The sequence below is a fragment of the Carassius gibelio genome, chromosome A8 (genome assembly GCF_023724105.1).
Source record: "Carassius gibelio isolate Cgi1373 ecotype wild population from Czech Republic chromosome A8, carGib1.2-hapl.c, whole genome shotgun sequence".
Lineage (NCBI taxonomy): Eukaryota > Metazoa > Chordata > Actinopteri > Cypriniformes > Cyprinidae > Carassius > Carassius gibelio.
The window spans coordinates 27,967,359-27,979,771 of record NC_068378.1 but is presented as its reverse complement, the minus strand read 5'-3'; the positions used below and the strand labels follow the sequence as shown (position 1 = coordinate 27,979,771).

Genomic DNA, 12,413 nt, shown 5'->3' with positions numbered 1-12,413 from the left:
TCTTGTTCTGAATGTGTATCATAAAACGCTCTACACAGATTAATGTGACTCGACTGCAACTTTAACTACTGGCCAGATTTTAGAAAGACTTCAAATATTGATTTACTGATCATGTGTGACCGTCAAACCAAACATCCATCGCACAAAAGATGATGAAAATATCATTAACACATATTTGATAAAACTGATCTCAGAAGAGCCTCTTCTATGGCACTGCTGTGAAACTCTCATCGTAAAGAGTGTAGAGGACATCCAGTCATTTTCATTTAGACACTGATGAACAGATTGAGGACAAACATCTTCTTTGCAGGATAAGACCAGGATGAGTTAATGCACTTGATAATGAGTTCATGAGAGATGAAGGTAAGAGCGTCTTCGGTCTCTCGATGAAGCTCCGTGTATTAGTTCTGCTTCTGAGTAAAGTAAATGACTAACTTTTTAAGGATTTGTAATAGAAAACGAGACAAATTACTGCCATATTTAAGTATCTGGGAGCACTGTTGATGAACTCCTGTGTCATAAGTTGTTATGTTTTCTTTGAACTTTGAAGTGTTTGAAAAAACGAGACATTCACATTTAGAAACCTTACTGACGTACTGTTTTATACACAACACATTCCTCAGATGTTCTTTACCTGATCTTAAAAAGTCTTGCGTTTCTCCCCAGAAACTGAGAAAAGCGTCCCAAGTCATAAATATAGACACTGAACCTTCAGAGGAAAAGCATCTTTAATGAAACACTGGTGAACAGCTTCAGCCTCACATATACAGACAGAGACGACTGAACCAGAGGCATCATGGGATAGCAGACGGAGGCTGAATCAGCTGAGCGAGTCCAGCTGAGTCTGAATCATCTCCATCTGTAACACACACACACACACGCGTGAGCGTCTGAACACGCGGAGCACCAGGACACACCAGAGACTCGGTCTGACCTGATTATAGAAGTCCAGCAGATCCTGATGACTGAACTCCACAAACACGTCCTGCAGACGCTGAAACACAGAAAACACAAGTGTGACCCGTCTCTCACAGTGTCATGATCGTATCAGTACAATATCACAATATCTGAGGTGAAACACAGAGCAGCAGAGCAGCGTTTACTGTCTGAAACCATCTGTACTGTAGAAAGTGCTGCAGAAATAAATGTGGCTCGACTCCAAACATGATAAACGTCCTGATGAAGACACGGAGCACACGCGTGACACACGTCTGATTCCTGCGGAGGAACACGCGTGTCTGAAGGAGGAGACACGTCAGGACACATTAACACAGAGGACGTTAATTAGACACAACATCATCATCTATAATTAAGAGAAAGAGGAGAAACGTTCTCTTCAGCAGAGACGCACAGAGACACAACGCTAGCTGGATGACTGTGTGTGTGTGTGTGTGTGAGAGAGAGTGTGTGTGTGAAAGAGAGAGAGAGAGAGAGTGTGTGTGTGTGTGTGTGTTCATACACATGGGATGGCAGTGAATGTGTGTCAGGAATCAAGGGTTAATTCCAGCCTCAGGTTCAGTAAGTGTTTTGACGTATCTAGGCTAACGCTAACGGCTCCTGCGTGTTTCCAGACCTGATGGTAGAAATCACAGCTCTGGGGACGATCGCTGACTGTGACGACACACACATACACACACACACTCAGAGCAAATAAAAGTGAAATGAAACATTGATGGCTGCTGATTCAGAGATGGACAGAGAAAGCACTTCACACAAACACCAGCTGCGTCTCCATCACAGACCTCCAGTTAAACTCCGGTTAAACTCCAGTTAAACTCCAGTTAAACTCCAGTTAAACTCCAGTTAAACTCCGGTTAAACTCCGGTTAAACTCCGGTTAAACTCCAGTTAAACTCCAGTTAAACTCCGGTTAAACTCCGGTTAAACTCCGGTTAAACTCCGGTTAAAGACGGTAAACCTCACAAACAGAGCTGAAGCTGCAGAACATGACTCTCCCGGATCAGAAACGGCTGAAAGCAGTGGTGTGTCTGGAAATCCTCAGCAGTGTTTGAGCTCCAGCTCTTAGAAATGCTCAGACAAACGGCGGATCTCACTTCAGTTACCGTGTCATTCCCGTCACAGACACATTCCAGACACAATTTCTGATTTAGTTTGAAGAAACAAACACAAATGGAGATGAAAGCCAAAATATGAAATGTCACGGACGAATATTTACGGAGTAATCCACTATTTTGTGGAGAAGGGTTAGGAAGGCAAGTTTTCACTTGAGATTCGGAGACATCTTCACACAGAGACACAGCTCTTCTACAAACCTGTTGAGTTTAGTGATCTGGGTCTCATTATTTACCAACGGTGACTATTACAAAAATGGGAACAAGCATTTTTAATTGTTTTCCCCACTAAGTTTGCATCCCTGTATCTCAAGACGTATTAAATATTTCTTAATATCCCTTTAGATTTTGGTTCTCAACTAAATTTTCTTTATATCTCAATTTTTAAGGCCATGTCTGCTTCATTTCCAGAGACTGGGATCTCAATGGCACACATTTTCAAACCTTTTAGCCAAAGACCTTTGAAACAGAATGAGCCGATTGCAATTTGGTTGCAGCATTTAGACACAAACAACACATAAAATACACACACACACACGTTTGTTTCTGTGTAAAGTGTGTTCATCCCATAGGTGTAATGGTTTTTATTCTGTAGAAACTGTATATTCTATGTCCCTTCAGCAACCCTACACCTAACCCTAACCCTCACAGGAAACTTTGTGCATTTTTACTTTCTCAAAAAAACTCATTCTGTATGATTTATAAGTGTTTTGAAAAATGGGGACATGGGTTATGTCCTCATAAGTCACCCTCTCCTTGTAATACCTGTGTCAGACCCATGTCATTATACAGAGTTGTGTCCTGACGTGTCACAAAAACATGCCCACACACACACAGACACACACACACACACAGACACACACACACACTAACATATATGAATACATAAACTCTTAAAAATCTAATCTCATTTAGCTTCCAAGAACAAAGCTTTACAGCTGATGGCACTGAGGTTCGTAAGCCTCCTCATGTGTGCATCAAACGCTGGAGATCGGTAGATCGCTGATGTAGTCAGAGGTCAGAGGTCACAGGTCACAGGTTCAGAGACCGTCACAAGTGTTCTGAACACAATGAAAGGTTGTGAAGGGAAAGCTCTTACATTCTGTGTTCTGTGAATTTAGTATGTTCCAAACTCAGTAACGTTACGAAAACGTTCAGAACAAATGCATGTGAATTAGACCGAAGTATCCCCAAAGATCATGTTAATCATCTAAAGAAACTGTAGTTTAATGGAAAGATTGCATGGATGTGGTCGATACAGAAGAGTTTCAGGTTTCTATGTTTACGGAGGCGACTGCTCACGTGTCAGAATCGATCCTCTCTGGAGAGTTCTGCATCAGGTGCAGCAGGTGTTGAGGGAAACGCTCTCGTCTCGCTCTCATTTGTTTGGTAAAGATGCGGCGAGCCGGTCAGACCACACTTCCTGTATTAGAATAACCCACATCCTCTGTTTTGGTTAGATATGAGCCCAGAGCGTCAGGTTGACGTGACTGTCCCGGATCACGCCGCTGTCGAGGGGAACACGTCTCATTGCTCTGTTGAGGATCTCGTGTGATGAAGCAGATGAGCAGAACATATATCTTTAATATCCTGAATTATTTTGCAATTTTCTTTAAATATGTCTGTGGTTTTTAATTTTTATTTCAGTACGTTTTTTTTCCTTAAGTTTATTAACTTCTTAATTACATTAAATAATAAAAAGGTCTAATAATTAAAATTAATAATAAAACTAAATTAAGTTGAGAAATGTAGCAAGGGCAACTAGCTGAAATAAGTTGTGTATTTTATTTCACTTAAGCTTGATTTTATTTCAGGAAACACAAATGGTTTTAGTTAACTATAATAGGCCTGACTTTTAAATAAACTCACAAAAAGCAATGAAAACGCTGATTAAAAGTGTGAAAAACCACAATGATGATTGAAATCAGCTTCCTTTCAAACTCTAATCTTCTTCTGAAAGACACAAATCATTCCCAGCCCAGATGCATTGTGGGTCATCTCATGAAAACACACACAGATCTTCTTTCAGACGGACCGCATCACAGCTTCTCATTAACTCACTTCAGCTTCACATCTGGAGACGTGTGTTAACTCCGGGATAGACTGGAGACGGACATCAGGAGCATCACCGCAGACGAGCAGGTGAAGCCAGAAGATCTTCAGTGATGAACGCTTGAGATTAGAGGAGGATGAAGCATCATTCACAGCTTCAGAGAGACTCCAGAGATGATAGTGTGAATGTGATCAGTGCCGATACAAGCGGTCCAGACAAACACACCTGCTGCTGAACACAGGGATAAAAGATGAAGCATAGATCTGATCGGGTCAGACATCATGGCTCTTACGAAGGTCGATCAATTTAAGCAGAAAAGCATCGTCCCTTAGTGGAAAAGTTAATTTCTGGCACAGAATATGAAGGATATGAACAGCTCTGAGTCATCAGTGCAGAACAGCTAAACACAAGTTTAATTATGTTAACGCTAACATCCCAGAAAACCTTCACGTGACTGGGGTTTCAGTGTGAATGACAGGAAATGAGCCCCGCAGCTAGACGAGATGATGTTTAATCACGGTCTTTATCTGCGGCCGACAGAGACCAGGATTCAACAGAGAGTTTCCGCTCCGTCCTGAGAGAAGACACACACGAAGGAGAAACTCCTGCTGCTTTGAGAAGAAAGATCAGATTCAGGAGAGAACGAGCCTCGGTCTGTTCAGACGCAGATGATTCTCACTTCATAACCTCACTGCATTAATACAAGCCTTCATCATCATCATCATCATCATCAGCCTGAGTCTGGAGCAGAGCCGGACGAACACAGACACACACATCAGCTCGGTGCACTTCTACATCAACACCGCTGACTCACATCGTACGATCTCTGAACATCTGCATTCACATTCACGCATTCAGCAGATGCTTATTCCAGCAAAGTATAATGCATCTTATATTGAGGTTATGATGTATAATACAGCGGATACAGTAATGAGCAGCTTTATAATTCATCATAACATTACTACAGACACATCTTTAATATGAGAGAATACTGCATGATCATTTCCTAGACTTCATCCATCAGTGTTTGTCATCTTTGTCGTCTGGTTCAATGATCGACTGCTGTCTTTTATTGTGCGTTACAAATAACATTTGATTTGATATTATCATGACTAGTAAATGAGTTCACACACACACACACACTCTCTCTCTCTCTCTCTCTCTCTCTCTCTCTCTCTCTCTCTCTCACACACACACACACACACTGCTCTGTTTGTGCAGTCACAGCGCCCCCCTCTGTGCACCGGAGGAACTGCAGCTGCACTCATCGCTCTGTTCACACTGAACACTTCTGTCCTGACTGTGTTCTGACCTCTGACCTCTGTGTTTACCTCTGCGTCGTCCTCCGTGCGGAGTCCCAGATCCAGGACGGCGTGTGGCTCCTTCAGTCTGCTTCGAGACGACGAGGCCATCTGCAGACAGAGCTGCCAGCCCACGTGATCCAGCTAGAAGAACCAGGAGAACCACGGTTCCATCACACAGAACACACTACACCTGCTACATCATGAGCTCAGATCTGAGGCTGAACACATGACAGCGTCACACATTCATGGACCTGACACACTCTTGATAAGAAAGATCCTTTCCTGGCTTCTGCTGGTTCCTTGAAGATTCATATTGACTGATTCATTAAAAGGAATCGGTTCGAGAGTCATTTGTTCACATGAAGAACCATTAACGTTTACATTACATCAGCTTCTTTAAATGTTTCTTCTAGGAAACTATTCCCTGATTATTCAAGCTTCTTTGGGAAACGTGAGATGAAGGAAGGATCTGGTCTCCTGGTTTAGGGTCAGAGCGGAGCATGAACTCACCTTCTTCGGGGCAAATATCCCGAGTCGGATCTTGTCCAGCACATCAGGAGCAGCTGAAGCCCAGACGTGAGCGAACACCTCGGCTCTGTCCGCCTCCACACAGATGTTCTCCAGCTGCTGTCTGAGAGACGCTGGTTTGATGTTGTGATACACGGCCTGCGACAGCAGAACACGTTACAGAAGCTCTCCACATCTTCTCCTCCGCTCACACTCAACACTAACGTACCAGAAATATAACTCACTCTAACTAAATGAATCTCATTTGAAGACGCTACAACAGAAGAAGGGTTTATTCTTCCTGGTCTCATCACTTTATTCTGTTTCTCTCCTTCTTTTCTGCAGAAGACTGTCTGATTTAACAGATTTCGATTCCATCTTTATTCTCTTTTAGAAACCTTTTACAAATATTATATCTAATTATGAACTCTGTTGTTTTGGAGGAGGGCTCAAAATATGAAGATAATTTCATATATGTGTGTGTTTCATTAATTCGAGCATGTTTCCAGTGATTCTTCAGAAATGTAATATATGAAACATCTGATATTACTTTGTACCAGATAAATCCAATCCACACAGTAAAATCTGCAAATGGACTTATGTTGTTAATATTCTTACGATGATTTTATATGTAGCAACCATACATACATGTCAGCAATATATATTTGATTTATATATGCAACTTTATTAAAACAACTTGTGTAGAAAAACATGGATGTTTGTATGTTTTTATAATAAATGTTTTAAATACATGTTTTTTCCCCATTTCTAATAGTTTTTATATTTGTAATCATACTTATCAATGACAGTATATTTTATTTAGGGATATGGAACTACACTACATTAGTGTTTGGGCAGTTTTCTGTGTGTGTCTGTGAGCATGTGTGTGTGTGAGCGTGTGTGTGTGCGTGTGTTTGTGTGTGTGTGTGTGTGTGTGTGTGTGTGTGGTGGACCGCAGCAGGTAAAGGTGAAGGTGAGTGAAGACCTGCTCGAGGATGAAGGACAGGGTTTCCACCAGCAGATGAAGAGTGTGTTTCTCCAGAGATAAAGCACTCTGCAGCTTCTCCTCCTCCTCCTCACTGAAGGAGCGCTCCCCCTGAAGAACACAGAGCATCAGCATCACACACACACACACACACACACACACACTCAGACACACACTCAGACACACACACAGAGAGACACACACACACAGAGACACACACACATACACAGAGACACACACACACAGACACACACACACAAAGAGACACACACGCTCTCTCTCTCACACACACACACACACACACACACACAGAGACACAGACACACACAGAGACACACACACAGAGACACACACACAGACACACACACACAGACACACACACACAGAAACACACACACACTTAGAAACACACACACATTCAGAAACACACACACACTCAGACACCCACACTCAGACACACACACACACACACACACACACACACACACACACACACTCACACACACACACACACACCTTCAGGTGGAGCTTCTGCAGAATGCGGGACAGGAGTCTGGAGAACTTGCTGCTGTCGATGGAGTTGATGTGAATCACGGCTTCTTTAATACTGCAGGACAGACAGGAGCACAGAGTGAGTGTGTGTGTGTGTGTGTGTGCAGCAGCTCATCACGAGTAACACAGGACACACTGAATACGCAGATGCAGTTATCGATGAGAGTAATGACAGCTGATCGTCGCGCGCTCAGTGTCAGTCTATGAATACAGTGCGGTCGCAGGAAGCAGATGTGTTTTACCTCTGTGTCTCTGGGATTATTGAACTCATCTTCTGTCCGCTCGTTTCCTTTCTCTTCGTGTCCAGATCAGGCACTTCCTGGTGCGCGGGCACGTGATGCGTGACGTCAGCCCGGGCCACGCCCACAAGAACCGGAGTGCATGTGTGTTTGTGATGAAATGCGAATGTGTTTATAAATAATGCAAAAGAAAATTAAAAAAGACGGGCCTTTATTAGAAACCATGCATAGAAATGTATTAGCAAAATCCCCATGGCAACCATAGTTCAGACTCACATACCATAATTAACCACTGTAGTATTTTGTTTACTATGAACATATCAAGAACTAGGAAATAATTACATGACGAGCAAGTGACGCTTAGAAAAATGAACTTAATTCAAAGTGAAACCGGTTTTCATTCCCCACTGACAGATATTTGTTCTCATTTTAATCTTAAACTCACTTCATTATGATCAGTTTCTCAGAAAACAAAGACTTCTTATCTCCAGTAAATGTGGCATGATTTAAGTATGTTTACTGGAGAAAGACAAGACAAAAATACTGAGGATTTTGTATATGCAACATTTTACACCCTGACTTTGTAATTGTAAGACTTCCTGCTCTGATTTGAGCCCTTCATCAGACCTTCATATGCTCATGATCTCACAAGAGCTGTTGTGTGTGGATTAACAATACACAATACTGTCTGACCATTCCCTGGAGTCGTGTTAAATCTGAGTAAACTTGTTCACTTGACCTTTCCATCAAACACCAGGCCAGAGAACAAAAGTTAGAGAAGAAGAATAATCGGACACTTTATTTTGTTGCAAAAGAAAATAGAAGCACCACTTAAAACCAAAGCAGAATTATCAGCATGAGAAAAGAGAAGAAATCATACATAAATATACTCTGAATACATACACTCTTATAATTTAGGCATATACAGCGTCATCGACATATTACCATAGAGGAATGATTGTTAGGTGTGATGTTGAGAGCACTACACACACACACACACACACATCTGCACAAACACACACGCACGCACGCACGCATACAAACACACATACACTCTCACACACACACACACACTCATAAACACACATGCATATACACTCACACACACACACACTCATAAACACACATGCATATACACTCACACACACACACACTCTCTCACACACACACACACACACACACACACGCATATACACTCAAACTCACACACACTCATAAACACACATGCATATACACTCACACACACACACACTCATAAACACACATGCATATACACTCACACACACACACACTCTCTCACACACACACACACACACACACACACACACACACACTCAAACTCACACACACTCATAAACACACATGCATATACACTCACACACACACTCTCACACACACACACACACACACACACACACTCACACACACTCATAAACACACATGCATATACACTCACACACACACACACTCATAAACACACATGCATATACACTCACACACACACACACACACACTCTCTCACACACACACACACACACACACACACACTCTCACACACACACACACACACACACACACACACTCTCACACACACAAACACACATGCATATACACACACACACACACACGCACACACACACACACTCATAAACACACATGCATATACACTCACACACACTCTCACACACACACACACACAAACACACATGCATATACACACACACACACACACGCACACACACGCACACACACGCACACACAAACACACACACACACTCATAAACACACATGCATATACACTCACACACACACTCACACTCACACACACGCGTGACCTCCGACACGGCAGCGAGACACAGAAGACAGAAGCATCGAACACTTCATTCCTCGCTCCGTGTCTCTCCGTCTGTGATGAACACGAGGTCTGTGTGATTCTGGTGAACCGTTTCAGAGACGAGCAGCGGTCACTATTTGAAAGACGACAGGTTTGGCACTTTGATGCTGATGTCCCCGATGTTGATGTTCTTGGGCATCTCTGGCAGGTTCATGTTCTTCACGGCCGACACGGCACGAGCCGGAGCCCCTGCGATCCCAGCCTGGACACACACACACACACACACACACAGTTACACAGAGACCAGCAGAGATCTGTGCTGAACACACTAACACTGATCTCAAAGCTCTGCTCATGCATTACTCCACAGTCAGACGGATGGAAACCCACTGAAGAAGAGTGTGGAAACTACAGGAGCCAGAGAGGGACAAAAGACCCGACAGAGAGCTCAGGAGTTCTGCAGAAACTGATGCAGATGAAACCAGGAATCAGAGACAGTCAAATAAGTATATATACCCAAAACTACTAAATATGACAAAATCAACTAAATTACAAGAAGTTAACTAAAATTACTATATTAACAACCACTGAACTAGTGTCTGAACGATCCTAGACTAACTCTGTGCGGATTAATGTGGTCATCAATCCAATTAAACTCTGATTAATGATGATTCAGGCTGTTTTGAGCAGAACATCTGCAGGGTTTGCTTTAATGTTAAACTCTAAAAGGAACCTAACTGACCAGAGCAGGTGCACAGCTGAGTGAAGACTGACCCAACTCTCTCTGATCCTGGTCTAAATCTGCTCTTACAGCGTCTGAAGAAGTCTTCGTCTGTCTGTCAGTCTTTACCATCAGCTGGAGCAGTGCATCATGGGACAGTGCTCAGACAGACACTGAACAACAGGACGTGTGTGTGTGTGTGTGTGTGTGACACTTGGCTCTGTTCTGGATCTGACTGATTGTGAGCGTCTGTCCTCAGGAGGAGTGTGTGTGTGTGTGTGTGTGTGTGTGTGTGTGAGTGTGTGTGTGTGAGATGGAGATGTTTCCTGTCGAGGGCAGAAGCGAGGAACCCCACACTGACCTGTGCTTCAGATTGATCACAGAAGAGCAGCAGCAGACATTCAGAACCAAGGCTTCACAGAAAGGCATTCTGGGACAGGCGTTCCACACACACACACACACACACACACGCATCCGGCGGACGTGCCGCTCTCACCTCAGACTTCTCCATCTTGCTGTGTGCCTCCGCCTGCGTCGAGATCTCACTCATGTTGGTCTCCAGAACCATGCCCCCCATCACCATCTCCGCCAGGATGTTGTGCACCTGCGGACACACACACACACACACACACACACACACACACAGAACAGACGTCAGCGTCTCCCCACAGCTCATGCTAGCGCTCGGCGTGAAGCACACGTCACCTTATCCATGTGAAAGATCAGGTCCAGCTCACACACGTTCTCAAAGCACTTGTCCAGCGTCTCCACGAACACCTGCGACACACACACACACACACACACACACACACACACACACACACACACACACACACACACAGAACAGAACAGACACACACACACAAAGAGAGAAGAGCACCACAAAAATGATATTACGCTTTTAATGTCATGGTTTTATGAATTCAAGACTTTCTGCTCTGATTTAAGACTTTTCAGGCCTTCATTTGTGGAGAGTGAACGAAGGCTTGTTAAGAGATTGTTCGGAGGGTTTTAAAGCCTGAACTGATCTGAATACTGACTTCTGTAGAGCTGAAACTGAAGAGGAATTTCACAGACTTAACAAACTGAACTGAACTAAATAAAGACACCGCAGAATCTGGATTAGTCTCATATTTGATGGAGATCCCTCTCTGAATCTGTTTCATTACTGTGAAGCTGTGCTGAATGAAGCTCAGCGTGAGGAAGAGTGACCTGGATCAGGTCCAGAATGCCCAGCTCGCTCTCGGACGAATCCACACAGAACACGAAGTACAGCGTGGCGTAGTGTCTGTAGATCAGCTTGTTCTCCGAGCCGCCGATCAGCCTGAGCACACACACACACACACACACGAGACACCGTGACATCAAACACATGACAGCAAGGGAGAAACACGTGTGTGTGTGTATGTGTGTGTGTGTCTTACAGTCCTCCCTCCAGGAAGTTGCAGACGTTCTCGTCTCGTTTGGAGACCAGGTGAAAGGTTTCTCTGATGATCTGCTGCTCGGTGTCTTCGGTCTGAAAGCACAAACAGACATGACTGATGTGAGCTCAGTGTCCACAGGAAGCAGTTCTGGAGGTGAGCAGCAGGTGTCGCTGTGTCCCTGCGCTGCTCTGAGCTCCAGCTTCTTCAGGTTTCAGGAGGAACAGACTTCTGTTTAACTCAAAGACAGGACGTCAACACTGATCTGAAGAGAGCCGATTCATAATTCATCAAAGAATCCTGAAAAAATGCATCACAGTTTCCACAAAATATCATGCAGCACAACTGTGTTCAACGTTGATAATAATCAGAAATGTTTCTTGAGCGGTAAATCATCATATTTTCATGATTTCTGAAGATCATGTGACACTGAAGACTGGAGGAATGATGCTGAAAATACAGCGGAGCATCACAGAAATACATTACACTTTAATAGAGATTCACTCAGAAAACAGATGATTTACATTAAAATAATATTTCACTATTTTCACTGTATTTCTGATCAAATAAATTCAGTCTTGGTGAGAAGAGACTTCTTTAGAAAAAACATTTAACATATTACTGATCCCAAACTTTCCAAAAGCAGTGTACACACACACACACACACACACTCTCTCTCTCTCTCTCTCTCTCTCTCTCTCTCATGAATACAAACCTAATATTCCT

The 12,413-nt window shown here is 43.3% G+C and overlaps 2 protein-coding genes across 36 annotated transcripts in view; both read right to left on the bottom strand.

The window, feature by feature from the left end:
- Window positions 1-710: 710 nt before the first annotated feature.
- Window positions 711-7,867, bottom strand: commd10 (COMM domain containing 10). 3 transcript variants are annotated; one of them, XM_052605152.1, is made up of 7 exons: window positions 7,715-7,867; window positions 7,437-7,527; window positions 6,921-7,031; window positions 5,939-6,094; window positions 5,444-5,569; window positions 935-994; window positions 711-859 (listed from the first exon to the last, which is right to left on the bottom strand). In XM_052605152.1, exons 1-7 carry the CDS (start codon window positions 7,741-7,743, stop codon window positions 821-823), a joined length of 612 nt encoding a protein of 203 aa, XP_052461112.1. In that variant the 5' UTR covers window positions 7,744-7,867; the 3' UTR covers window positions 711-820. The 3 variants fall into 3 exon arrangements, with proteins under 3 accessions (XP_052461112.1, XP_052461114.1, XP_052461115.1); XM_052605154.1 differs by having other exon boundaries at window positions 5,456-5,569; window positions 7,715-7,866; XM_052605155.1 differs by lacking the exon at window positions 5,444-5,569.
- Window positions 7,868-8,483: 616 nt separating this feature from the next.
- Window positions 8,484-12,413, bottom strand: part of LOC128019109 (AP-3 complex subunit sigma-1) — a 173,328-nt gene continuing 169,398 nt past the window's right edge. For 32 of the 33 annotated variants that reach the window (XM_052605120.1, XM_052605121.1, XM_052605128.1 and 29 more), the window contains exons 3-7: window positions 11,691-11,785; window positions 11,479-11,590; window positions 10,972-11,043; window positions 10,763-10,870; window positions 8,484-9,807 (exon numbers count right to left, since the gene is read on the bottom strand). In XM_052605120.1, the coding sequence (XP_052461080.1) occupies window positions 9,679-9,807; window positions 10,763-10,870; window positions 10,972-11,043; window positions 11,479-11,590; window positions 11,691-11,785 (516 nt within the window). In that variant the 3' untranslated portion in view covers window positions 8,484-9,678. The remainder of the gene's footprint in view (window positions 9,808-10,762; window positions 10,871-10,971; window positions 11,044-11,478; window positions 11,591-11,690; window positions 11,786-12,413) is intronic. The other variant, XM_052605151.1, reaches the window with a different exon arrangement.